Source organism: Cladophialophora yegresii (genome assembly GCF_000585515.1).
Source record: "Cladophialophora yegresii CBS 114405 chromosome Unknown aczIN-supercont1.7, whole genome shotgun sequence".
In the NCBI taxonomy this organism is placed as follows: Eukaryota; Fungi; Ascomycota; class Eurotiomycetes; order Chaetothyriales; family Herpotrichiellaceae; genus Cladophialophora; species Cladophialophora yegresii.
Window position 1 is genome coordinate 400,562 of NW_006913051.1, and position 26,506 is coordinate 427,067.

Below are 26,506 nucleotides of genomic sequence, written 5' to 3' on the forward strand. Positions count from 1 at the left end.
ACACGAGGTAGAGCTAAGATGCGTCAAGCTCCTGAGCGTGTTGCTTGTTCCTTGCGCGAAATGGACATCAATCAGCACGCTGCGCCCAACTTGGAAAAGATATCACACGTACTCACTTGTAAGGATCACTCGCATCATACACTGGCGCGATAAACATTGTCCCGCACCGTCTTGCATGGACGGCCTGTTGGGACTTGACTGCCGGCAGCGCCCTCAGATCTCTCGAAAAGGCAACATCAGCCACAGGACTCCATACGCGACCTCAGCACGGCACCATGGCTGTCAAGGCACCCAGACGAGGCTATGGCGCGGTTATCTGAAGAGATCAGAGACTGGCCGCCAATCGGCCCATCTTGATTCTTACAAAGTCAGAATTTAAAAATAGGGCGACCTAGAGCCAAACTCCCTGCCAAGTGGCTTTCTCCCGCGGTAGCCCAATCGCGGAGGCTCGTCTAACCAAGCTTCGCCGCCGAGAGGGCTTGCTCTTAGTAAGCTCATTTTAGCGTACGCTCGTTCATCCTGCAGCTCCCCGAGGTTCGGTTCGCTCTGGAGTACTGTGCATTATTTTGAGCTGTGCTCTTTGTCATCCGCCTCCCAATCGACCTCTATCAGCACTAAGCCTCTACCATGTGCGGCAATCACCACCATACCCTCGATCTGTGCAAGCGCTGACGCCTGAACCACGAGAAAAGATCCCAACTCCGCGAACGTGGCCTGGTAAGGCCCTCATCCGTAGGCTGCCTTCTGCCACTGCGCACATGGCGCCGGTACCCGCTGTGGAATGACCATAAACGTCCCCGTTCAGGCCGCCCGATCTCGCTGCCCGTAACAAGATTGAGAACATACTGGATCAGCCGTGCGAGGGGTCATGCGGGTGGGATTGTTCTTCCTGCTGCTTGCCATCCTACAGCAAAGGAGTTCCACACGCACGGTACAGCCGGTGAGCCAATATGCAAAAGGCGTGCCTCCGAGAGCCAAATCACCGCCTCGCCGGCGAGAGAGAACGACATAGCCAGCGCAGACACAATCTCGTAATCTCCTTGTACGCTTCTCTCGCATTTTGGTGTGGCATCTCAGCCTCAGGCCCCGTCCAAATCTTAGCTCTCACTCAAGCTTTGCTTAGATGCTTAGCCCTCGCCCCCAACGATGAATGCGGGCTGCCGAGAGACACAGTGCTGTGTACGTACCATTTGGTCTATATAATTCAGCTGCAGGTCGCTTGGATTAGGTCTTACTCCATCAGACAACAACACGGTCCACTCTTTTACACAGTCCCATTACATTAACAAGCTCAGCACCCGTTTCATTGTCCGCGAAAGCTTCTCCCACTCGTTCACAACCAATACAGTTCAGATCATAGCTACCCTTGTCTTCCCCTTCTGTTAAAGACACATTCACTCACTTAGCATCCACCTTACAACATAGTAGTAATGTATTCGAGACTGGCAACCATCCTCGGCTCCTTGGCCATTGCTTCACTTGTTTCGGCCGTCCCTGTCGAGAAGCGGGACATATACTTCGGCAATCGGGGTGGACACAGTCAGAATTGGGGCAGCTCTGCCTCCGTCTCTGCTCCTGCCACCGCCAGCGGGGGTGGTGCTCCGTCCCAGACCTATGGTGGTCAGCCCCCTTCGGGCTCTTCGGCCGGAGGCTCCAGCGATGGCAGCACCAGCATCTTCAAGTTCCCAACATCTGATGGCTTTCCCGACATCCAGAACCCGTCGGATGCCTTGACTGCCATTGAGCAGGCAGCTCACGGTCTCCTGCCCAACGGACCACCGCCGCCAAGCGCTCCTGCCGCAGACGATCTCACCTCGCTGAGACTCATCGCCTTCAACGAGCTCTTCGAAGTCGCCTATTTCACAGAACTGCTGTTCAACGTCACCCATAACGTGGCCGGCTATGAATACCAAGACCAAGGTGAACGCCAGAACATCATTGACGCCATCACCGCCGTGATTGCGCAAGAGAAGGAGCACCTGTTAAACGCCAACGGCGCGCTCGCCCACTTCAACGCCGGCCCCATCGAGCCCTGCGTGTACCAGTCCCCGGTGTCGGATCTCAAGTCTGCCATCAGCGTTGCCCGCACCTTCACGGACGTCGTCCTCGGCACGCTCGGCGACGTCCAAACCCACTTCGGACAGAACGGTGACGTGGGGCTCATCCGTGGCGTCGCTGCCGTCATCGGCCAAGAAGGCGAGCAGAACGGCTTCTACCGCAGCCTCCTCGGCCTGATCCCCTCGGCTGCTCCCTTCCTGACGGCCTCAACCCGCGAGTTCGCCTTCTCGGCCTTGAACCAAGCCTTTGTCGTGCCCGGCTCGTGCCCCAACGCCAATACCATTGATCTGCCCATCTTCGGCGCCCTCAGCCCTAACCCGCAGTTCCTCGACCCCAAGGACCAGGACGTCACCTTCTCCTTCTCCGCCACGGGCGACTACTCCAAGTACGCGCAGAGCTACAAGAGCTTGAGTCTCGTGTTTATCAACCAGCAGAACGTGCCCGTCGTGGCCACCATCAACAGCGCCTCCATCGACCAGAGCGGCACCGTCACCATCTCGGCCAAGTTCCCCTTCAGCCAGTTCCTGATGAACGGGCTGACCATCGCCGCCGTGGTCGACGGTTCTGGCCCCTTCAACAGCATCACTGACGTGGTCGCCGCCACCAAGTTCGGGCCCGGTCTGATCGAGGTCAACTAAGCTTGTGCGTTCACTGCTGGGACTGCATTCCGTGGATGGACGGATAGATGCTCTGCATTATCATCCCTGTGACGGGTTTATGAACAAATGACAGATGGTACGACGAAGCATTTTTCTTGGGGCCAAAAGCTTGTAATTGTGGGTCTGTAGTAGTTGGCTTCTCGCTGCTGGTAATCCTTGGCCTTGCTGTCGGAGTTTTAGAGATAGGTTCTGGCATGAATCTGGGTCTGGGGTGCCAATATTGGCGGCTCCTCCCGTGAGAGAAGAGACAGGGACGTAATTGATTTGATGACGGTCTTCTCCCTCTGTCGATGTATCGCTCCTGCTTGGACTGTGTTTCCTTTGCTTGAATTCGTTCTTCCAATTATGGCATGGTCCCACCCAGCCCACCACACCATGAGGAATGTAGGTCGAGACGTGCATTGAGGATAATACCGTAGAGATATCGTGCCTCTACCAGCTTTCTCTAGAGCCATGGTCCGCAAAAAGTCTACTCGCTCGCCCACCGTCCCGTACCCTAGGTAGCCACGTGGCCCTGCCGTCCTCAACATCAGCACATGCCGCCGTCAACGAGCGCTCCAACCCCTCCACCACGTGTACGGAGGCCGTTGTCCGGAGAGTGGACGCCCGTGGCAAAGCCACCCTCATCGGATATGGCCTCCCACGTATCCGTAGAGTCAGCGAAGAACTCGTAAGAGGACGAACAACAACGGGCCGACATAAGGCAGGATCGGGAAAATGAGCTGGAGGACGTAATGCGTACGTACGAGGGTGGTCACGTCCCGGCGGAGACCTCCTTGTCGTTGTGCTGGGGGCGTCCGGGCGCACGTGTAAGAGTGCCATTGCGAGGTCACACGATAGGGAGTCCGTCAGTCAGATGCGCAGATCGGTGGTTGTTGGCCCGTGGAGGGGACGGTGTCGTCTCACACGGGAGCCACGGGGCGCAATTCGATCAATAATCAGTGCTGGTAAGGGGGACCCGCATTAGGTCGATTTCTGAACACAAGGATCGAGGCTAGTGCGGTTCATGATAGATGGAGGTGTCGTGTCGTGGCGGCAGCATTTCCTTTGATCGAGATTCTTGGATGTAGAATCTTCGCCCGGCACGTTTGCTCAAGTCCACTCCGCTGTGACTGAGGATACTGATCGGTATCTTTGGGACAAGGGCGAGGATGTTTCTGTCATAGCCGGAGCTGGACAACCGCGCTGTCGCCGCTCCAAGGGCTTCCTGACTGCTGGCTGAAGGCGCAGTCCTCGCAGTCTCAGCAGTCTGACGTGCTTCATCGGTCGCAGAGGCTTATTCGGGTTCCGCCCAAACTGTGTTCGTTTTGTTGCATTCTGGATCTCCACGATGGTGCCCAGCTCCGTCATAGTCTGGTGGCGCTAGAATAAAAACACGTTCTTTCGGCGCAGGCACAATCGTTCCCTTTTTTTTCTCGTGACTGCTGTCTTATTCCGGGTATGGTACGTGCATCTATGAATGTTTTGTCGCTGTTTCGACGTCCATGCAGAGAAAAGTAGCGAACAGGGGCATGCAGGCGAGGTGGCAATGAAGATAAGCTCTGGAGGGAAGTAAAGCTCATCGGCCACGGCCACCTACATACCGAGTAGTGGCTATGGGAGGGATGGATGTTGACTAAGCACGAATATACGCGATGTGCACCCACTGGGTGAGCACGCACAATCCATTCACCATGTTCTCACCTTTTTCCTCTGCCCCTCACCAAATACTGTACGAGCTACCGCGCTCAAAAGGCGCCGTCTACAAAGTATTACAGACATTCCTGGATTTGATGGGTTTGCTAGAGAGCATCACCCTCACACAGTACCATTGCTCCCCAAGATCAGAGCTTGTAAGCCATGTCTTGCATTGCACATGAGCAATGGGTAGCAGCGAGAGACAGAAGGACCTCGATAATGGAACCAATCGAGGAACGGCGCTCGCAAATTGCATGTCGGCACAACATGTCGGAGCAAACGGAAAAAGATTGTGTCACCATAAATTCATGCCACTACGTGTAGTTCAAGTTGTCATGAGCCCTGCGTCATCAAGCCTTGCAAGAAGATGAGAGGAGGATTGTGCGTGGCCGGAAAGAGCGCTTGAAATGTCCGAGAAGTCGCGGTGAGGCAACAAACAAGCTGGAATAATCCTAAGAGTACTCCGTACACCCCAAGGGCGGGACGCGTCTGTGCTCCACGCCACTTCGAGCCCTGGATAAAATCAACGAATAGGTTGCCTCGGTTGGAGGCTTCATACTTGGCGAGGAGGCGCATGATCAGGTGCAGTAACCATCTCGAGCTAAGGATGATGTTTCTCGGGCTGAGAAATCGCAGAGGGGATGTCAGGAACGATAATCCTGCCTTGAACACGAGCAAAAGACACGATATCGTGGTCCGACCGCTAGAATAGTGTTAGGTACCCGAGGTGCCGACGCTGACATGCAGCAGAGGTCAAGGTCGAGGTCGCTCATGCGGCTGTGGCCGCGACTCCGGCCGCCGTGGGTTGTTTCAGGACACGAGGATGTCAGGGGTGCTGTTTCAGCAGCTCCTCTACGATCTAGCACAAGTCTTCAAGCATTTTGCTATCCGCACCGTGTCCGAGTTCTAGCATGACATTGCGGGGTGTTGACCAGCAGACCGTTGAATGCTTCACACGGCTCAACTTAATCTCAACGGGCGTTACGTGGATAAAGATTGAATTCAAAAGCTTATGAACTACGAATGGTTCACGAGCTGCGGGAGCCAAAAAGCATTTGACACCGTAGCCAGAGCACTGAAAAACTCAGGTGTTGATCCGTGAAGCTGCTGGCTGCAAAGATCGTCCCTCGTATTCTTGCAAATCAACTCCCTCGCTGCAGTGTTTTTGATGCGCAGCATTGCTACTCTGGACGGGTCGCTCTCGCCTATTACTGAAGACTCGCTCACCGGTCCTTCAGCAGCTCGACACCTGCTCGCAATGATGCCACTTGCCCCAATCCCGAAACAGGCGGGGAGGGCGCACTAAGCAGGGGCCGACAGATGCCGCGTTTCAGGGCAGCCAGGGGCGGCCCAATGGCATGGAACCACAGCCTCTAAGACAAAGTCTTTCATCCCTCCTGCAGCGAAGCTACTGCAGGCACCTTGAGAGAGGGACATCCCGCGAGCATGCTTCCCAGCACAACCGACCCACCCTCCGGGGCAAGAGGCAGAAGGCGTGCACGTTAATCGGGCAAAGGAGTCGAGGGCAAGAAATTCAAGTCATTCATTGTGCATGCGGCGCGGACTTCGACTATGCACCTTCTGCCTCGTCTGCTGACGCACTTGGATGATGTGGCAAAATGGACAAAACGAGCAGAATGAGAGAGGCTCATAAAATGTGAGTCTACAAGACCGCTCAACTCACTCTCGCCTCCGCAGCTGCTCAACTTATGCTCCAAGCATTGTATTCGATTTCTCTTCAGGTCCCGGTTGCGCAGCTTCTCTTTACACTAGAATCTTGTCAGTCTCTTCAGCAAGCACTCATTTGTCCTTAAGTCTCCTTGCGCTGGCGCAATTCCGTCCTTTCGCTCGCTTCTGACTCGACTATTATGAAACGCTGCCACTAGCCACCAGACCAGCAACTCATGGATCCCCGTCGCGGCAATCCCCTTCCGCCAGCCTGGCCTTTACCAGATGCGTTTCCCTCCAATGGTTACGACTGCTCTGTGCCTGCATCACAGCCTCTGGAGCTCGGTGATCTTAATACTTACGCCTTTCCATCCGCACATGAGCAAGCCCATTCAATTGAGCTGAAGGTGAAGGATGCCGTACACCTTTTGGCCGCCTTAGGTCTCAATCAGAGACAGATCCGCGAACTTCGGAAACCACAGTATCGTACCGCATTTTCCTGCCTTGCAAAAACAAGTGAGGATGACATTGACGTTGCCTACATCGCGGTCATTTCGGAGCGGCTGAGGAGCCCGACATCGAATCCTATATCAGCTCATCACCTCTCTGGGGTGCCCAGTCTCGTCTCCGATCAATCCAGTCTCAGCATATCTATGGCTACAGATTTCAGCATCCCTGCGTCCCATAATAACGCTCATGGATCTGAGCATATCCCGAATCTGGCATATGGAACGTCCCGCTTTGAAGCAACCCCGGATCAGTCGGACATGGCCACGACGAACAACCTCCATGATAATCAAACATCCTTCTTCGATTTCTCTGACCATGACAAGATGCAATACCAGTCTGCTCCCCAGAATGTGGTTCCTGTGATAGTGCCCCTGCAACGATCACGCCATGAGGCCCTTTTGCCTAGGCCAGACACTGCGATGAGAACTCCATCTTCCATGGCTGGAGATCGAAATCGGTCGAAGCTTGATCCTGCGAATCATTCATTCATCATTGCCCATCACGACCGCCAACGCAACCGGCCTCCAAAGCCCAAGTTTCCGTGTCCTGAACCTGACTGTCGTAAGGATTTTTCTAGCTCGAGGGAGTTTGCGAAGCATCTACGCGGAGACCATGACAAGAATGTCATCTTCCACTGCTTGCACAGTTCTTGTCAGGATGTCACGTTCGAGACAGGCCGTGCTGGAATGTGGACAAGACATCACAACCATCTACATGCTTCATGCTTGGAAGAGGGCGGATGCGTCCAAGAGACACGCGGACGAGAGAGGAAATATTGGGGCTGCGGGCTGTGCCAGGAGGTTTTCACCGACGCCAAATCGTACGCTTCTCATCATGCCGAACACTTCAAGAACAACAGGTCACTTGACAAGGGCGATGTTAGCTCGTCCACCATGATTCGGAGCTTGCTCATGCAGGAGGCCACGCGCGAAAGGTGGCAGAACCGCAATGCCGGGGCCTTTAGCTATAACGGATTGATCTTTCATCTTTCGTGGGACGGGGTTGACATGTCAGACATCAGAGACGCTCTGGAGTACGGCATTTTCGAGGGAGCCAGCATCTCCGAAGCAAATATTGCGGAACGACTTCTTGACGAGATCGAGAAACGGGCCATGTCGCAGCCGGACTCCTCATCTCGGCATTAAGGTGTCCACTGCCTCTCTCCTCGGATGGCGCCTCGAGACGATCCAAGGCCTGCTCCTCAATCATCAGAGACCTATGTGAGCGTTTCCCGCCGCGTGGAATGTCCCCGGCATCTGTCAGCCACCCGACTTCATGACCGAAGTGTCGACATACCTTGCAACATGCATCCCTGGACGTACTCTTCCGGCACTGACCTCCTACCGCCTGTGGAAGTGGGCTTCTTTGTTATCGCGCTTTTCCATCAACGCATAACCACGATGTCACGACTCCTTGGTCTAATGTCGGATGAAGTCATGCTCCTGGTTCAATCATCCGACTGCTACAACCCTCCGATTTCGAACACAGTCCACCAGATGTTACGACTATCCCTTCAGCCATATTTCAGTACCATTTCATTTGTCTGTAATACCATGTTTCCAACCACAACTACATTACAATACCCATTCATGTATTTTTACCATGGTCCCCAAGCGAGCACTCCAGTTATCATGTTATCGAGCGAAGACGACGTTATGAGCTCCGGAACCCCCCAGATATCCCCAGTGTTATCATGTACCATGTATTATCAATATGTATCATATATTATGTATTGTGTATCAAGTATTGCATAAATATATCATTCCCAACGACATAACGACCGAGCCCCCACATTCGCAGAACGGGATGGACTGTCTGTTGCATGCGATGGCCTTCACCTTTTCAAAGCAACGTCTCTAGGATTTATTCAGAGACCCGACGCACCAGTCCGACCCACCTTGCACTCGATCCGGGAAACAAGTGAGAACTAAGAACCCAGGGTATCGTAGACTAGAGTACAGTACAATATCCGCACAGCAGAGATCCGCATGGAAGCCACCAGCGGCGAGGACTTTGGATCCAATCCAATCCAGTCCAGTCCGAACCGCACAACTCCCATCATTAAGATACCGCCCGATGTAGGAGGACGAAGGGAGTAGATTCTTCCAGCTTGTTCGTCTACAGATGTTGGTCGTACACTCCACACAGACCTGGCGAACTTGGGACCACGGCGCAATACGTCGGTCTGTTCGCGTGGCCGTCTGTCATTCTGGTCGTCCACGAACAGGACGGCAGAGCAAGGTCATCACGACATGATACTACCCTGCTCACTGGCGGTAGTCTTGCCTCCACTCGCCTTATCTTCCACCTCCATTCTTCCTCACGGCCCTGCGAGAACGACCTCCTTCTCGACCTTGGCCAACCTTTTAATCCCCACAAAATAGGCCTCCTTGCTCTGCGCTCTCGAACTCTCCGGCTTCTCGCGATGCACCTTGTGGAACATGGCTTTGAGGGATTTCTCCAACGACTTGTCCTCGGCCCCCTGGTAGAACTTGCACACAAAGTGCCCGCCGACTTTGAGCGTATCGTAGCTGAATCTCAGCGCCGCGCGACAGAGGTCCTAACAGTGGCCACATTCAATTCAGCACCATACCATGCCGAGGGGAGGGTCATGCATGCAAAAGTGATGGTGTGCTGGCTTTGAAATAAATGGAAGGTGCGCACGGGCCAGGACTCACCATACTTCCGGCGTGATCGCGGAACGCGTTTCCACTGGTATTCATCAACCTGTAATACGGGTTACTGATGCTCTTCTTGTACAGGCCGTCAAGCGGGTCCCAGGGTTCGCACATGTCGCTGAGCACCACGTCGGCACACTTGTCCCGATGCTCTGCGGGATCGGGATCGGCCACCTCTGCATCTGCCACTAGTGTCTTCTCGTGGCTCTCGCGCTCGAGATAGCCCGTTGCTTCTTCCTCTAGCGCCGCGGCTTGATCGATCGCCGCTCCGCCAGGAGGGTTGGAGGCGGAGGAGGTGGCGATGCTAGTGTCGAGGAGGGCAGACGGTCGTCGGAGCCGTCCGCGGTCCGGGTCACGCAGGAAGGCCTTGATCTCTGCTTGGATGTCGGGGGAGAGAAAGTCGCCCTGGATCGTGGACACGCCCTTGGGAGGCTGCACGGGCAGGAGGTCCACGCCGAGGACTCGCCCGCGGGGTTTTGTCAGGTCGGTGGCTACCTTTGGACGCGCACACGTGTCAGTAACAGCAGCGTCCTCCGCGTGGCACTTCCTTCATGTTTGGCTGGGGTGCTGCCACATATCCTCCTACGGAGCCCAACTGCCCTGAAGGGGACGCAAGCATACCTGACTCCAACTCCCCGGCGCAAACCCGAGATCCACGACCGTCATGCCCGGCCTAAACAACCTATACCGCTCATTGATCTGCAGCAGTTTAAACGCCGCTCGGCTCTTCAGACCCTGCACCTTGGCCGCCCTCGCGAACTGGTCCCCCCTTTGCCTCTCAGTCCAGCGCCTCGTACTCGAGGACGACGACGCGCTCCGCCGCGACTGCGACTGGGCCACCCGCACCGGCCGATGCCGCCATGTCGAGCGGGAGAATGCTGAGTGTGAGGTGGAAGGAGATGATGTAGGACCAGCAGGTGATGAGGTAGAGTTTGGCCAGGGGGGACATCGTGCGAGGGTACTCGCAGAGTACGAATGCCAAGTGAGATGCGCCGATGTGGGAGGGCGAAGGGGAGGGGGAGGGGGAGGGGGAGGAAAGGTTGTTGTACGAGTCCGAGTCCGAGCTCCCGCTGCTGAAAGGCGGAGGAAGGGTCGGAGGTTACATGGTTGCATAGCACGCCGGCCTCTTACGGATATGAGCGGCGTGGGAGGGGGAACGGCTTTGTCCGCGATGGGCTCGTACTGTAGGTTGGCTAGGTTCAACGAAGTATTGCAGTCAAGCATGGGCATGGGATTCACATTGGTCTTCGAACTCCGAGAGCGGCATCATAGATTTGCCTCATTGGGGAATTGGTTGCCGCTGCTTTTGCGGACACAAAGAGGGCTGCACGAGGTTAAGCATGAACCTCAACTACGTACTCCGTACTATTAGGATTAGCGCTGCTTTCATCGAAACAAGCAGGGGCCCGAGGTGTGAATATGAACCTTGACTATTATGATACTGTCTTCTCTAGTCTAGCAAGATTGTTCCTACACAGGTCAGCTAGATACAATGGCATACAGGTGCATCCCTCTTTGAGTGGTCTCGGTTTGGAACAACAGAGGATTTGGTTTCGCGGACGATATCCTCAGTCATCCACACGATCACACCCGAACTTCTACTCCCTCCACCCTTAACGTCTGACATCTTCCTCGGCGTCTGGCAAACTCTGTTCGTCTCCGAGCCTTGGGTTTCTGAGACACATCGCAAAGCCGATCAAAAGCGTACAAAGGCAGATACCAGTGATGCAGAGCAACCTTTGCGCATGCTGGTACGATGCGATGATGGCTGATCTGACAGGCGTGCCCGCTGGGTACAAACTGGCCATTGTAAAGGGGTCGGCGTAGGTTGCAGAGGCGAGCGTGGCGTTGCCGAACGGAGCGAGATTCTCCTCGAGCTGTCCTGGCAGGACATTTGTCCAGATGGTCCCCGAAATCGCGCCACCCAGGGCTGAGCCGACACTGTAAGTCGCCAGATAGAGGCCAGTAATGACGGCAACATGTTCATGTTTGGTGGCCGCTTGGATCGATGCTTGAGCTGGGTACGGAAACATACCTCCGGCGATGCCGAGGAGTACTTGGGCGCCAATAACTCCTGATTGGGAGGCCGAGCTCGTGGAACCACGATAGTGAATCAAGAGGCCAAAAGCAACCAGGAAGAGACAAGTCCCGGCCACAATGAACCACTTGAGTCGTCGGACCTTGTAGACCACCAGGCCCAACAGAAAGCCCGTAACCACCGAGCAGAAGCTGTAGAGGGAAGAGACTCTCGTTGCGTTCATGATGCTGAAGTCAAACGCAACGATGAGGACGGTGTAGAGGTAGTCTCCTTGCATGTACCACGCAAAATTCAAGGTACAGGCAATGCCCAAGGCGCCCCAGACCCCACGGTCTTTTAGGAGATGGAACGGCACAAGCGGACGTGGTGCTCTCATCTCCCAGAACACAAAGACCGGAACGCACAAGATGCCGATCACAAGCGGAGCAATGACGTGTGCTTTGTTCCATGAAGAGGTGTTTCCGCCAGCGATCGTCAGCGGCACCAGGATGAGGGCAAAGAGTGCGATCAACAGAATGATCCCAGGGAGATCCAGTGCCCAGAAGAGCTCGACTGAGAGTCTTTTCGCGCCCAACATCTGGTAGGGTGTCTTGTACTTCTCCAATACGCCAGCTTTGCGGGCACGTCGGCCAACAGACCACAGGGCAAGCATGAGTGGGAGGGCGCAAACTGGATAGATTATGCACCACATGCCGATTCCCCATTTCCAGGTCGTCGCGCCCAGAACGGCCGCGGTGACATTGCCACTGATCCATGTGTTGATGATAAATGGAGTCGCAGGGACATAGCTGAAGAAAAGTCGAGCACGGAGGGAGGTGATGTCAGCAATGATCACCTCGACGAGCAGCAGAACGCAAGTATAGCCGACTTGGTAGAGAACTGCACCCCCGAGGAAGGCGTCGATGCTGGTAGCGGACGCTTCGATGATGGTCCCAACGACGTAGAAGACCACACTGACAAATACCAGTTCCAGACGACCGAAGACATCGGCAATTTTGGCCGCCGTCGGCTGCGCGGCCGCTGCAATGACTGATCGGAGCGTTGTTACCGTGGCCAGCAGAGAATGATGGCCCATGGAAGCGGTGGCCGTGGCCTGATAGGTATACCGAATGGTGCCGTCCAATCCGTAAGCATAGGCGATAAGGAAGACTCCAATGAAGAGAAACAATCGGTCCGTTCTGGTAAGGACTTCGTTGATGGCTTCGATCCTTACGACACCAGGAGACTTCTCTGCTTCCACGATGGATTGGCGACGCTCGGAAGGCTGCTGAGCACCATAGTTGGGAGCGCCATGCTCTGCAATCTTTGGTTCGCTTGGGAAATCATGAGCTTTGGCGTGCGAGTCGTCGGACGTTGAATTGCGGAATCCATGAGCAGCCATGGCTGGGTATTCACGGTACACTGTCCACAACAAAGATCTCGTAAGAAGAAGCAAGACCTCTACGGACGAAAGCGAGGGCGCCAGTCGTTATTGTAGTCCAGAGAGGTGATCCACTCTTAACGTTGCCTCGGCGCCGCTGTGCGAGCGACTTTCAGGTCAAACCTTTTCAAGGTAGCAGCAGAGCCGAAGTAACGCGTGCGAGTAGCGATCGGGAGGCCAGCCTAAGGGACAATCGTCGTCACTGGCGACCTCGCTCGATAGCATGATGCCACCCTGCGGCCTTGGGCGACGTGAATGTGGGGGTTGCGGCATGGTGACAGGGGACTCATTGGGCGATGGGTGGATAGCATAATCTTATCAGATGAAGAAATTTTTCATCAAAAGCGGGGACGATGACGGGTGCCGAAGTGCCACAAGCACGAATGCCAAGTGATCGCCGATAAGTGATGTGAGTTCCTCGCCCCATGTTCCCGTAGTTGCGGCGTCGGTGCATCGAGATTCGAGGGGAGAGCTCGGGAGAGACAGAGGTGCCGGTGTTCAGGCATGGGACAGCTTGCCAGCTAGAAGGAGCTTGCAGGACCTTGGAAGTTGACGATCGTGGTGCATAGCAGGCATCTAATCGCGCGGACATGATCTAATCAGATGTTGGCTGGGCGGGCTCTGCTACCCACTCTTTCGGCACAGCTTTCCGCTAGCCAGCACCATCAAGACGCCGCCGAGGATGTTGCGATTGCTGCTCTGCCACCAACGGTTAGTCGACTGCTTATTCAGGCTGGTAGTCGCGTGTGTGTTGAATCCACTCCGTACTGTGGTAAGAGTCACCTATAATGCCAGGGAGACGCTACTCGATTTTGCTCAAAGTCAATGTGCTGCTTGGTGTAGTCCGGCCGTCATGCTGGCAAAAATCAAGGTGCTCCGAAATCGGCCACTTGACAGCTTGACGTTTGTCGAATGCGTACGGAGTATATTCGCCTAGATTTGGGCGACGGTGCTAGTGCATCTCGCATGCATTTACCCGAATTACATGGCCTGCTCAAGTATGCGGGCGCCTCGGATCGCGGTCGCTATATGCCAGGGAAGGCATTCGCGACTTGGGTCCACACAGCCTCGACTAGCCCCAAGGGTTACAAGGCCACGATATTGTCTGATGACATCGTCCAGTAAGTCGTCCGGCATTACCTCGTTCGGCTTGTTGGAAGTTTGGGTTATCGATTTGAGGAGACTGATCTCAATCATGTTATATCCATCCTCTCCTCTAGGCCCTCGGCGTTTCATGAGGAATCCTGTAACTTGAGAGGGACGAAGCTCAGTCATACTCCTGGACTGATTAATGCCATATGGGAGAATGATCCCCCAGCTCTCTTCAGACGGATCGACTATTGTAAGATCGCTCTCGGTATTTGGGTCGAAACCGGGATCAGAGGGAGTCGAAGGATTCATGAACGAGCTACCACCCGGCGTGGGTGTAGCCGGGACAGCCTGGTCTGGAGACGTTATGCTGGCTTGTGGCGTCGAGACGGGTGTCCCATACTGGTTGTGCGCACCGGACAGGGTGGGTTTCCCGTGCGGTGGTGGTGGAAACACTGCCAGTTCTGGCTGCAGCTGGATGGAAAGGAGCAAAAGCAGGCATTGTTTCTGCGGCGTAGGGGAAACATCAACAATCCGTTGCCACTCCAAAAGCTCTGCTGGTTCAAAGTAGCCGTGCCTCACAACAGCCAGCCGCCATGCTCCACGAACTTTGCTCATGAGGTCATGAGACACCTCCCACATCTCTTTCAGAATCTCCTGTCTAGGCCTCCTTCTGCCCGACTTATGCACGTGAGAACAATAGGACATGCTAAGCGCGGTGTGGCCCAGCTCATCCGTCCAGGCTGCGGCAAGCCATTTCTTATCCAGACTCATGGAGTATGCCAGGTGGAGACAAGGACCATTCTTCTCCAGTGGCGAAACATATGTGGGTGACAATTGTAAGCGCACGGTGTTTTCTGACCTGGAGAGGACGACAGCCGATCCACAAGCAGATGGATGTCCTGCAGAATCCAGAGGTGGGAGCCGGTTGTAGACCTCGACGGCCAGCTTGAAGTAGGCTGTCTGTGGACGGATAATCAGTGTCTCCGTGTTCGCGATGAAACTCTGTGGGACGATCTGCAACTGGAGGTCTGAAACGCACACACTACTGGTGCGGGCTCTGGAAAACGCCTCGAAGAGGTTGTAAAATGCAATGCACATCTCTAGATATGCCGTCGGACTCTCGCCCCTACTAACCATGTAGACAACAACAGTGCCACTTATGCTTGTCGTCGCCGCGAGGGCGCTTCCAACGATGGTCGTGCATTGAACCAGACTGCGTTCTCCCGGATCATCTGGGTTCCACGATATCAAACCGTCATCTGTAACGCCCGGGAGGTGTCCAATAGTATGGGTTCCTAGATCACAAGTGGTGTAAGAATCCGAAAGTCTCTGCAACAGGTTAAGACAACCGTCTCTGATATTTGTTCGGTGTGGGTGTATGCAAAAAGCGGTAACATGTTTCTGGCCGTTTGCAGGCTGGAGATCAAGGGTATCCCAGAAATTCAATATGGATATATTTGCGGTGAGAGGCCGTTCGATACGCCTTAGACATATCTGACTCGCCCTGATCTTAATCACACGTCCTTGGACCCTTGTGCTGCTGTGATCGACTTTGAGATTGGTAAGTTGAAACAAGTTTGACGGACCTGAAGATGTATTGATTCCGCTCAAGTCAACGTTCATTTCGATACACTCGCCAGGAGAAATCCGCATGTCGCCCTGATATTCTCCGTGAGCAAGCAGAGATGTCTGGGACATTTGATCGACCAGCACTTGCGCCACGTGCTGGGGTTTCTGCGAGGTAGTGAGAGGAGTTTTGTGAGGATCTGGTTCATCCAGCTCGAAATCATTAGCCGTGGGAGGTTCCACCAGGACCGGCCTCATAAGACCAAGAAGCTGTAGGACTTCTTGTTGAATTGTCTTCTTGTCAAACTCTTTCTGGTGGCTGTTGGCGTCTTGGGAACCCGGATCGTATTCGGTCCATTGTCGGAAAGGCGGAGGGACTACATTGCCTGTGCTATTGGCCTTCGGCGACTGACTGAGACTGGTCATGGAGCTGTCACTGTCAGATGGGCTGGAAGGTCTTTCGAACACCGAACCAGACTTGGGTCGCGTTCTCAATCTAGAAACAAGTGGTAAGGGATTAAACCAATATTCCCCTTCTGCATCGTATCTGCTATCGTGTATCGGAATCGAATGGAGGGCCTTGGGACTGTCATAAATCGATGAACGGCGTCGAGTGTTGATGGTCGAAGCAGTGGCCCTCCCCTGCTCGCTTTCCCACAATGGAGGCGCCGGCTTGGGCGGGCTTTGAATTACCTTGTCATCATTTAGCGATAGGGCAGTGTCCTTGCCGGCAGTCTGAGCTTTAGGCACCTGTGGCTGGGCACCTGTCGGTATATGTGGCGAATCGCCCACTGTAATTGTTTCATTCTTGACGGAATGAAGCGGGCCTCCATCAGTCTTCGCATCGCTGGGATCGACCCGCTCTTGCTTGTGATCGCCACGGCTCGTTGAGCCCTCCTTTCGACTGTGGCTCGCGCTGCGCGACTGTTTCGGCGGGACACCTGGGCCATCGAAGAAGTCCCAGTTAGGTTCGTCACCATTTGCTTCCTTGCCGAAGTTGTCGTCCGGCATCTCCTCAAAGAGGTCTTCATCATAATATCCGGACATCGCACTCGTGGGTGGCACATCATCATAGTCTGGCATCTCCTCATCATGTTGTTGGGCCAACTCGGCAGAGCCGCCAGACAGATTTACTGGAGTCATCACCACCCCGTCGACAGAGGAGAGGCCTGGGGTCGGATGGGTTATGCCCACATCGGGTGGAGTTGGATATATTGTTTGACTAGCGGGGAATGCGGGAGGTCCAAATGGTTGGAAGTGTTCTGGGTCGTCAAATGTGCCATCGTCGGCAAACAAGGGTTCGTCCTCCTCATCCTCCTTAAAGACCTGGCTTCCAGTTTCCGTCTTGGTTGGGGCGCTACCGATGCCGAGAATCCAGTCTCCAGCAAATTGTATAGGGTCACTGTCATCCTCAATGATGCTCGTTTGTGCCGTTGAGTTACCCTCGAGGACAAAGCAGAGATTTGCGGGCCAAAAGATCGGTTTCCAGGTGATTGGGTTGCCGGAGCCACCTTCCGCATTCGTAACATCTGCTTGATTGTTGTTCGAGATGTGGCCTAGCTCCTCGACAGGCACTTCAGCCTCGATCCAGAGCACATCTGACGCTTGGATAGCAATATCCATATGCTCTTTCAACCATGAAGGGAGTAGGTGTCTCCACGTTTCCCTTCGCGTATCGGAGATCGGTGCCTCGCCGCTGTGTTCTTCGGCCAGGCCACCATTCAGATCTCTCTGGGCAGCGAGTTTTGAGAGCGAGACTCGTGCAATGCGCCCAACTGGTGCAAGGTAGACGGCCCTAAAGGCCGAACGGCGGGCTTCGCTATCGGCTCCCGCGAGACAATGATGGAGGGGCAAGAACGAGAGCTTACTGTCTTTCGCAATGGTCAAGACAATATGTCCATTGAGGGCCACCTGCAAGTCTATGCGATAGAGAACCCATGTTCTTCTTTCGGCAAAACTGTCGTGCTCGGTTGCAGGTGGAGCGGTCTCGACCAAGTAGAGGTTGGAGCCGACCGCTTGCAGGGCAGTATTGCCGACAGGGAAGAGCTTGACGCTAGAGACGATGGCGGTAATAAACAATCGGTACAGACGAGCTTGTTCTGGTTTCATCAAGTCTGGTAAGCGAGCAGCAGTCTTGTACGCAATGGTACAGCTATTGCTTCGAAGGACGAAACCAAACTTCATCAGCAAGGCCTTCTGATCCTTTGGGGCGGTGATATCGACCTTCTTGTAGAAGGTAAACAGCTGTCGGGCTTCAACATCAAGGGCAGCAAGAATGGAGTTCTCCCTAAACTGACGTTCAGTGGTTCGAAGCCGGGCAAGGATATTCTCAGGCGTGGCGGCAAATGCTGAGGGGTCATGGGTCGGCGGATTGGCTGCTGTGCATACAATGTAGGCTATTTCGCCAAAGTCATTCTGTCTGGATATTAGCTCTGGGTTGGCAGGCAAAGCTTCCACCTACCAAAGTGTACACATTAGTTTGACAGTTCCCCGGAAAGTCCGAGGTGGCATTCATTTCGTTAGCCGTTTGGGGGCACGAGTATTAGATGTCGACAGCAGCGCGACAGTATGGGATGTTGGGCTTTGAGGCGCATTGCACAAGCGAGCTCGAGTTTCTAGGCGAATTGGTGGATCAAGTAGGGGTCCCGTGCAGAGGCAGAAGCAATGCTGCTGCTGACCTTATTGAAGCGAGGCGAAGCCGGATGCCGTCGTGGATACAGATCGCACCGATCTCGAATGGATGTCGGCGTTTTGATTATGCAGCCGGGCCGTAGAATATAATCAGTGAAGAGGCCAGCTCTGATGTTGATGGGATTGATGATCGGATGAAGCGAGAGTGAGCGGAAACGGAGCAAAAGAGGCGGCGCCCATGTTGTCCACGTGACTCGCCCTCTCCGCAAAACCGCGCCGATCGATTCAGCAAAATCTTTTGAGTGCCACCAGGTAAGTATCGGTTTCTCGACACGCCTCTATGACTTTCCTGTGTTCTAATAGGATCAGGCTACTTCATCCAGCGTCTGTCACCATGTTTGCACGATAACCTTGGCGTCTTTGTCCAGCATGAGACTCACGAACGGTACCGTTCCCGTCTACACGGTTGCTGGCTCGTCAATAAATCGCAACCTCCCAGACTGGCTTTCCCAGCGGCAGAAACGCAAGAAAGACCCCGAGTATGCAAATCGCGTCGAACTGCTGCAGGACTTCGAGTTCGAGGAAGCGAGCCAGTGCGTGCGGATCAGCGAAGATGGAGAATGGGTTATGAGCACCGGCACCTACAAGCCGCAAATCCATACACATTATCTGCCCAACCTTGCACTTTCCTGGGCGAGACACACGAATACCCTGAACAAGACCTTCATCTTCCTCTCTACCGACTACTCTAAGACTGCCCATCTGCAGGAAGATCGTTCACTAGAATTTCACACCCCGGGCGGATGCCACGAGTCGCTACGGATCCCTCGCTATGGTCGCGACCTTGCATATGACAGAAGCAATGCGGAGCTGCTGGTCCCTGCGGTTGGTGTCAACAAGAGTGGCATGGGTGAAGTTTTCAGGTTTAATCTTGAGCTGGGACGATTCATGAGCGAATTCGAAGTTGATGTCGGTGGGGATGACTTGAACACAGTCGGTGGCGGAGCGCTCCAAGGTGGCATCCAGGCCGGAAGTGTTAATGTGGCCGCTGTGGCAGAGGGAAGTCACAATCTGCTAGCATTTGGAACGTCGCGGGGCACAATTGAGTATTGGGACACCCGCTCAAGAGCGCCAGTGGCGACACTGGCTGTACCTTCAGACTTCGATGGACGGCCCGAGGTTACGGCGCTCGACTACCATCGATCCGGGATCAGCATGGCCGTTGGAACTTCCTCTGGCCTCATTTATCTTTACGATCTCCGTTCGTCGCTCCCCACCCTCAAGAAAGACCAGGGATATGGCTACCCTATTCAGTATGTGCAATACTTGACCCAGGGCGTTCAAACCCGAGACTCGGTAACTGAACCCAAGATTGCGTCTGCCGACCGACGAATACTAAAGCTCTGGGACGAATCAGACGGGACGCCCTGGACGTCGGTGGAGCCAGCTGTGGACATCAATTGCGTGGCTTGGTGTAAAGATAGCGGCATGTTTTTGACAGCCAATGAAGGCCGACAGCAGCATGCTTTTTTCATTCCCCAGCTCGGGCCAGCCCCAAAGTGGTGCTCGTTCCTGGACAACGTCGTCGAAGAAATGGCTGACGACCCCAACGACCCCTATGCTTTCACAAAGACAAAGGTCGGTGAGATCTACGACAATTACAAATTCCTTACCCCACCTCAGCTGCGCATGCTCAATCTGGATCATCTGGTCGGCAAGACAAACTTGCTGCGTCCTTACATGCACGGCTTCTTCGTCGCTCAGGGTCTCTATGAGGAAGCGAGGCTCATCGCAAATCCCACCAGCTGGGAAGAGGAAAGAGCCAAACGAGTCCAGGCGAAGATTGACAAGGAGCGGGAGAGCAGGATCCGGGGCAAGAAAAAGATTACCGCCAAGGTCAATCGCAAATTTTTGGAGAGGATACTTGAGCGAGAAGAGAAGAATGAGAGGCGGCGGGCTCAGCGTGTGTTGGCCCGGGGTGGCGACGAAGGTGCCCCAGCAGAAGCGGCCAGCAACGCTGCAGCTCAGGGTGAAGACAAAGGTCTGTTCCCTGATGCTCGATTTGCGAGGATGTTTCAAGAAGAGGACTACGCTGTGGACGAAACTTCGAGGGAGTTTCAGCAACTCAACCCTAGCACCAAAGCGCCTGCTTCAAACCTGGACAGAGAGAAAGGTCTCACAGCCGTCGAGGAAGAAGCCATCGACGAGGTACCTGGGTCAAGCGATGAAGAAGAGCAAGACGAAGACGATTTCTATGGCAGCCGAAATAAGTCAGATACCCGGATATCGACCGCCGATTACAAACGTCGTCCGAACAAGAAGCAGAAAAAGAGAGATCCGATACAGATGCGTGTCACATCGTCAGGAGCAAGAAGTGCCGCAAGAACGACTCATGACCAGTCCTTTGGGTCTCGGGCGGAAAATCTCCAGCCTGTTGAACGAAAGCAGCGTAGGGCAGGGTTTGGTGGAGCTGCGGGTGACAAGGTCATCACGTTCGAGCCGACAAAGAAATCTAAAGCTTTGGATCAGTCACACAGTTGGTCGACCCGCACCTCAAGAGGACCTGATCGAAGAAGTGCATCCGGAAACACGTTCAGAAAGATGTAAAGACCCTTAGCGTTGCGCTCTCATCCTCTGGTTCGAGCATTATGACAGTCCATCGCCCGGATTACATTGTCCGATCGCGCTACGGCCCCAAAGATACCGCCTTCCATCTTCACGGACTCGATAGTGGCTTCGTGTAGTTGCGGTGTTGCAGCCGCTGTCGCGTCTTCAAGCAGAAGACAATCGAAGCCGCGGTCATTGGCCTCTCGCATGGTTGTGGAAACGCAGACATCTGTGGTCACTCCGCACAACACCAGATTCTTGATACCACGAATCCTCAAGAGATGCTCAAAATCCGTGTGAGCAAAAGCTCCTCTGGCGGGCTTGTCGATGATTACTTCGTCAGACTCTGGCTCTAATTCAGCGACAACGCCGTGTCCAGGTTCTCCGCGAACTAGGAATCTACCGAGTGGACCTCGATCGCCGATGCCCAGTTGGCGTGGATTGTTGGATGATCGGAATCGCTCGCGACTTGATAATGTGGAAAGGTCAGGTCTATGTCCTAGAAGACAGTTATTTCCTGGCAAGTGACTGGTGCTTGGTGTGCTGCTCCATACCTTCTCGCGTGAAGAAGACCGGAAACCCGGCTCGGCGAGCAGCGGAGAGTAGTGCCTGGATGGTTGGGATCAGGCTTCGAGCATCCTCCACATCATAGCCTTGACAGTCGAAATACCCACCGACTTCGCAGACTGGCAGTTTGTCAGCTCGCGTCGCCAGTAAGAGAAATGGAGATTCTTCTACAGTCTCGTTGCATATCAATGACGACTATCGCCGATGTGGCAGGACCGAAAGAAGCATCGTGGGGATAGTGGTAGGGCTCCGCGATGACCGAGCGGTCTAGCCTCGAGTGCATTGTTGCTTCTCCCATTGCGTAGATCGGTTGAGAACATCGACTTCGAAACCAGAGATTTTGTACTCGACCCTCTTCCTTTTCCAGCCTGTGCGCACCGGGTATATATCGATACGCGGACAACTCCGACGTCAGTCTTGAGTTAGATGTCTCAGACGCCGCCCAACGCTATTGACGTTCTACGCCGACTAGACATCGCACAATGATTATAGGCGTCGCCTAGACCTTGAGTCGACACTCGAGAGGTTTGGCCGGATCACATTGAGTCGCAACACTGTTTGCTCACAGTCGCGATATTTCCATATCACGGATTGATTTGTATCACAGTAGATGCATAGGGGGGATCTACCCCGTACGTAGACTCGTGGAACACGTGGTTCATACTGGTCGCCCTCCAGGTATGGAAAGTGTAGCGGGTCAATCGGAGAATTGAGTGTAGGCTAGCCCGGCTTGGCGTGATCCGTTGCTGGTGGCAGGGCAGGACCCCGTGTTTGTCGTTGTGTCTCCTGCAAGTAACCTTTCTCTGACCCAAAACTGCCACCGAGGGAGCTGCCTCCCAGTGCAGACTCGGCCAGGGATACTAACCACAGCAGCAGCAACAACATCACCATTGTCGCCATCTTCTTGGATATCCGATTATCGACACTTGGACGACAACCGCGACAACACCAAACGTCACCGCCTCAAACCCGCGTCGCATCTCCGCCAGCCTATGGGGAACAGGTCAACAAGAAACATCAACGGACATACCACGCCACCCCAGCACCGGATCCGACTCTCGCGTATATAAATCACAGCGACAACGCCAGGCGACAATCTTGCTACGACTAAACTCACAAAATTCCACCAGCATGGCCCTCCTCGATGGGGTGCCTTCTTCACCCCCTGGCGCAGGCTCGTCCACCGAAGACGCACTAAAGTACTACAAAGCACAATATGAACTGTTGGAATCCGAACTCGCAGACTTCCAAGCCTCTAGTAAGGAACTTGAGGCGGAGTTAGAAAGAGATGTCGAAGCGACCGAAAAGCGCGAACGGCAGTGGAAGGACAAAGCTTCCAACCTGCAATATGAGATTGAGGAGTGGAAGACGAAATACAAACAGTCGAAGCTGGAAGCCTCGAACGCGCAGAATGCGCTGCAAAAGGAAATCACCCAGCTTCGAGAGACGAACCGAGAGCTGAATCTGCGACTCCGGGATACCGAGGTCGCCAATGACGACTACGAGCGAAAGCAACGGAATACCGAGTCTTCGCTGGAGGACATGGAACAGAAATACAACCAGACAATTGAGCGCAGCGTCATGCTTGAGGAAGAAATGCGTGCTGCGGAGCAGGAAAGAGAGGCACTCAGGATCGAAGCGCAAAGGCTGCGCGATGAATTGTCCGATCTAAGGATAGAGGCCGACATCACCAAAGAGAAGTTGCAGAAAGCCACCGAGCAACTGGTACCACGAGAAAAGCACTTGACCATCCAACCAATATCGCTATCGGCGTCTCCACGTTCCGAATTGTCTCCCACGACCACGACTGCCTCTTCACCGACCTTCGACACACCGCCAGCGAAGTTATCCTTGTCAGACACGCCCACACCACCCTCGCCACCATTTTCTGACAAGTCGACGAAGGTATCCAAACCTTTTGCAGCACCAGGACTTCCCAAACCCAGGCAATCACTCACGGCCGGCGGAATTGCTTCACGACCTTCCACCGCGGGCTCCACTGCCTCCAGACCCGCTGGTCATGCTCGAGGTCCATCGATTCCAGCCTTAGGCCGAACTGGACCCTCGGCTTCATATCGACAGAGCCTGACGAGACCCCCGAGCTCTCAGCAACGACCTTCAGGTTTACCTCAATCAGCGTCAATCATTCACCTCAAAAACATGCAAGGAAAGCTCGCAGCGCTCACCGAACGAGCCCACGCGGCCAAGTCTAAGCTACCGGCCCCCGTTCGCACCCCACCCAGGACTTCACCCAGAAGTGGTTCCGCGCTTGGCAATCACATACCAGCCTCTGTCACTGTGCGCTCCCGAAAGAGGACAAACGGCAGTACCATTAGCGGCAATGATTCTATCCTTGACAGAATGCAAGAAACACCATCGGCGCCCAGGACAAGGACGAGTCGACCGTCACTCAACCTAGCACCTACATCCCCAACACGCGCCGAGACTTCCGTGCCGAGACCCAGGACAAGTCGGCCATCGCTCAGTCAACTGCCACCGTCGCCGAGAAGAGGCGAGATGGCCGCACCTCCACCCCGCCCAGCATCACGAACAAGCGGTTTCCCCTCATCTCGCTCGTCATTTGCACCCAGCCACTCTCGCCCAGGAAGCCGGGCCAGCGTCTCTGGCTTCCCACGAGCCCCTCTGGGAAGCGGCATTGGTGCTGGCTTCGCACCCAACGCGTCTACGGATCGAGTCCGACCACAAAGCAGTCTCAGCAGCTATGGCGGCTTGGACGGTGCCATGGACGAAGAAGATGAACCCAACGAGGTTGACGCTGGCATCACGCCCCTGCGGAGACGGTCGACCTTTGCTAGGGGACGCACCAGCGACGTTGGTAGTGCGATCCCGAGTCCCAGCAAACGGTCAAGTTTTGGTGGGGCGAGTAAGATGCTGAAACGGCAGAGCATTGGCTTGAATGGGGTGGGGAATGCACAGGACTCCGGTATAGGCTTGACCAATGTTCAGGAGAATTATGACGTGAATGAGACATTTTGAAGTACCAGTGGCATTGGATGAAGGTTAGCACCACCGCGCCGTGGCTTTGGTGCGGGCAAGAGCTTTGGGATAGGAGAGGATGTCGATATGCATTGGATCAGCTCCAGTGCAGAACTGCCTGGATTCGGAATGGCGACCTGCAAGCGTGACCAGGAGCGATACCCTCATTTAGCAATTTTCATGATATTGATACGAAGTACCCGCCGAGTGAAATTACGGGACAAAACAGCAGATGATAATGCTCCCTCTCATTTCTTCCCGTTCAGCACGACCAGCTGACCTTCTTCCGCGCCGTCCAGATCTGCATCCCAATCGCCCTTTGCGGGTATATCAAACCCCACGAACCCACTCCGCGTAGGCACGAACTGCCTCAACGTGACCCCCGCCTCGCCCAACACCCGCCGACTCGCCTCATCCATATTATAACTCTGGCTATACACGACCTCCTTCACCCCGACCTGCGCAATCTTGACACTACACGTGAGGCACGGACACGTGTCGCAATACAGCACGGCCCCTTCGCGAATCCGCTCGCGCCCGGCCTCGAGCAGCGCGTTCTCCTCGGCGTGCAAGCACAAGCACGTCGCCAGCGCGACCCCGCCCCCTGAAGCCCCCGTGTTGCACCGCGGACAGCCGCCCTCGTTGCAATTCACCAGCCCGCGGGGGGTGCCGTTGTAGCCCGTCGAGATGATGCGGGCGTGGTGCACGAGCACGCAGCCGACGCGGCGTTTCATGCAGTTCGACCTGCGGGAGGCCAGGCTGGCGAGCGTCATGAAGTAGGCGTCCCATGTGGGCCGGAGGCGGGTGGGGGAGGAGAGGTCCAAGGTGGCGAGGAAGGCGTGGTATGTGTGAGGGGTAGGGTGGGTGTTGAGGATTGAGAGGTGCGCGTGGGCGAGGAGGGGGGCTAGTGCTGAGCGGGAACAGGTGTCGGGGCGAGAGATTGGATCTGGAGCGGGACCTGGATTTGTGTCTGTGTGGCCTCGAGAGCCGTAGAGTTGGAGGTCGTTGTAGTGGATGAAGTCGGCGAGGGGCATGCGTGGGAGGTTGCGTTTTGTGCAGCTATGGGTCGGTGTTAGCCACTTTTGGCTCTTGCTTTTATCTTCCACTTAGAACGGCGGGCGCGGTAGGTGTCTCGTAGATTGGAGCCATACTGTTATGCACACGCACATCTCTTGTGAAGGGGTCGGGGTTTGAGTCCGGCACAGCTGGTCCACAACACGCATGTGTGGTTGCACTTGGCACAGCCTTTGTTTATGGCCAGTTTCCACCGCGAACATGCTGGTAGTGAAGGGTAGAATTCATATCGGTGGAAATGAACAGAAACACCAGGGCTTGGGCAGAGGGCAGAAACCACAACGCTAAGAACAGACAGGAGGACCAAGTTTGCGAATGGCTGAGATATCCACACGTACCGGTCGCTGAACCTCTTGTATCTCACACCAACAGGTGCGTCAACGTTGATTAGCATAAAAAAGGGTCTCCTGAGAAGCAACTCTAGGGTCTCTTCGTCGTAGATATCGGTCAAGACCCAATGCTCACGCCATCTTTTGGTCACGAAATCTAGCAAGGATTCGACGTCGGGAAAGGAGAGGCCTCGAGTGCCGACTTGGTCGGTGACACTGGGCAGTAAACATAGCTGATCTATCGTTGGCGGTGATGGTGATGACGTGGCATTGGAGCGAGAGACGTGTGATGGGATGGTGCCGTTGGATGAGTTCTGCAAGGGTTGTAGCTGGGTCGGTGTGGGAAGATGCAGGCGGAGGAAGCCGAGCTGTTGGACTAGATATTCGGCTGTGGTGTGTTTGCCGGCGCAGATGGAGCCGCAGATGCCGATCAACATTGTGCTCAGTTGGCGTTTTCAGTCTGGCGAGGACTGGGAGTGGTCGGCGATGAGGCCCCGATAGAGTGCGTAGGTGGAAAGCGCACGCAAGGCTGTCGCGTCTGATACTGATGTCCGTGGACCATCCGATATCGTGCAGTGATGGCTGGCTTCCTTGACGTCGTCGAAGTATGGACGGGCTCGAAATCGACGGGTTTGGATCTCACTGCTTCGACGCGGCCTTGCGCCCGACGGCCTGAGGACTCCTCCTCTTGGTCCCGGTGTCCTTCTCACAAGACGCGTAAAGTGGTCATACGACGCGTCAAATGACAGTAGAATGACGCGGCTCGCCAGGGTCCTGCTGACTAACTCACCGCGAGATCCTGTCACGTGCGCGATGCATCTGAGGCGAAGGTGAGGCGAAGGTGACGGACGCGGCGGGCGGGAGCCGGTGGTGCCTGATTCGAGCCGAGCTTCGTTTAACCCCAGCCACTCGCTCCATTCACTCCGCTGCACATG

General features: G+C 54.8%; 9 protein-coding genes across 9 annotated transcripts; 4 read left to right on the plus strand and 5 right to left on the minus strand.

The window, feature by feature from the left end:
• Window positions 1–1,430: 1,430 nt before the first annotated feature.
• Window positions 1,431–2,696, plus strand: A1O7_09280 (uncharacterized protein; the record flags this gene model as incomplete). The annotated part of the gene is made up of 1 exon (XM_007763268.1): window positions 1,431–2,696. The coding sequence occupies one exon, from the start codon at window positions 1,431–1,433 to the stop codon at window positions 2,694–2,696; it is 1,266 nt and encodes a 421-aa protein (XP_007761458.1).
• A 4,769-nt stretch (window positions 2,697–7,465) lies between these two features.
• Window positions 7,466–7,717, plus strand: A1O7_09281 (uncharacterized protein; the record flags this gene model as incomplete). Its single annotated transcript, XM_007763269.1, has 1 exon — window positions 7,466–7,717. The coding sequence occupies one exon, from the start codon at window positions 7,466–7,468 to the stop codon at window positions 7,715–7,717; it is 252 nt and encodes an 83-aa protein (XP_007761459.1).
• Window positions 7,718–8,892: 1,175 nt separating this feature from the next.
• Window positions 8,893–10,199, minus strand: A1O7_09282 (ribosomal RNA large subunit methyltransferase J; the record flags this gene model as incomplete). The annotated part of the gene is made up of 4 exons (XM_007763270.1): window positions 8,893–9,132; window positions 9,251–9,745; window positions 9,872–10,019; window positions 10,048–10,199. The coding sequence occupies 4 exons, from the start codon at window positions 10,197–10,199 to the stop codon at window positions 8,893–8,895; spliced, it is 1,035 nt and encodes a 344-aa protein (XP_007761460.1).
• A 664-nt stretch (window positions 10,200–10,863) lies between these two features.
• On the minus strand, window positions 10,864–12,669 carry A1O7_09283 (MFS transporter, SIT family, siderophore-iron:H+ symporter; the record flags this gene model as incomplete). The annotated part of the gene is made up of 1 exon (XM_007763271.1): window positions 10,864–12,669. The coding sequence occupies one exon, from the start codon at window positions 12,667–12,669 to the stop codon at window positions 10,864–10,866; it is 1,806 nt and encodes a 601-aa protein (XP_007761461.1).
• A 1,020-nt stretch (window positions 12,670–13,689) lies between these two features.
• A1O7_09284 (uncharacterized protein) lies at window positions 13,690–17,881 on the minus strand (the record flags this gene model as incomplete). The annotated part of the gene is made up of 2 exons (XM_007763272.1): window positions 13,690–17,781; window positions 17,828–17,881. 2 exons carry the CDS (start codon window positions 17,879–17,881, stop codon window positions 13,690–13,692), a joined length of 4,146 nt encoding a protein of 1,381 aa, XP_007761462.1.
• Window positions 17,882–18,426: 545 nt separating this feature from the next.
• Window positions 18,427–20,604, plus strand: A1O7_09285 (uncharacterized protein; the record flags this gene model as incomplete). Its single annotated transcript, XM_007763273.1, has 1 exon — window positions 18,427–20,604. The coding sequence occupies one exon, from the start codon at window positions 18,427–18,429 to the stop codon at window positions 20,602–20,604; it is 2,178 nt and encodes a 725-aa protein (XP_007761463.1).
• Window positions 20,605–21,114: 510 nt separating this feature from the next.
• A1O7_09286 (uncharacterized protein) lies at window positions 21,115–21,454 on the minus strand (the record flags this gene model as incomplete). Its single annotated transcript, XM_007763274.1, has 2 exons — window positions 21,115–21,290; window positions 21,343–21,454. The coding sequence occupies 2 exons, from the start codon at window positions 21,452–21,454 to the stop codon at window positions 21,115–21,117; spliced, it is 288 nt and encodes a 95-aa protein (XP_007761464.1).
• An 848-nt stretch (window positions 21,455–22,302) lies between these two features.
• A1O7_09287 (uncharacterized protein) lies at window positions 22,303–24,168 on the plus strand (the record flags this gene model as incomplete). Its single annotated transcript, XM_007763275.1, has 1 exon — window positions 22,303–24,168. The coding sequence occupies one exon, from the start codon at window positions 22,303–22,305 to the stop codon at window positions 24,166–24,168; it is 1,866 nt and encodes a 621-aa protein (XP_007761465.1).
• Window positions 24,169–24,416: 248 nt separating this feature from the next.
• A1O7_09288 (dCMP deaminase) lies at window positions 24,417–26,008 on the minus strand (the record flags this gene model as incomplete). The annotated part of the gene is made up of 2 exons (XM_007763276.1): window positions 24,417–25,227; window positions 25,581–26,008. 2 exons carry the CDS (start codon window positions 26,006–26,008, stop codon window positions 24,417–24,419), a joined length of 1,239 nt encoding a protein of 412 aa, XP_007761466.1.
• Window positions 26,009–26,506: the final 498 nt, after the last annotated feature.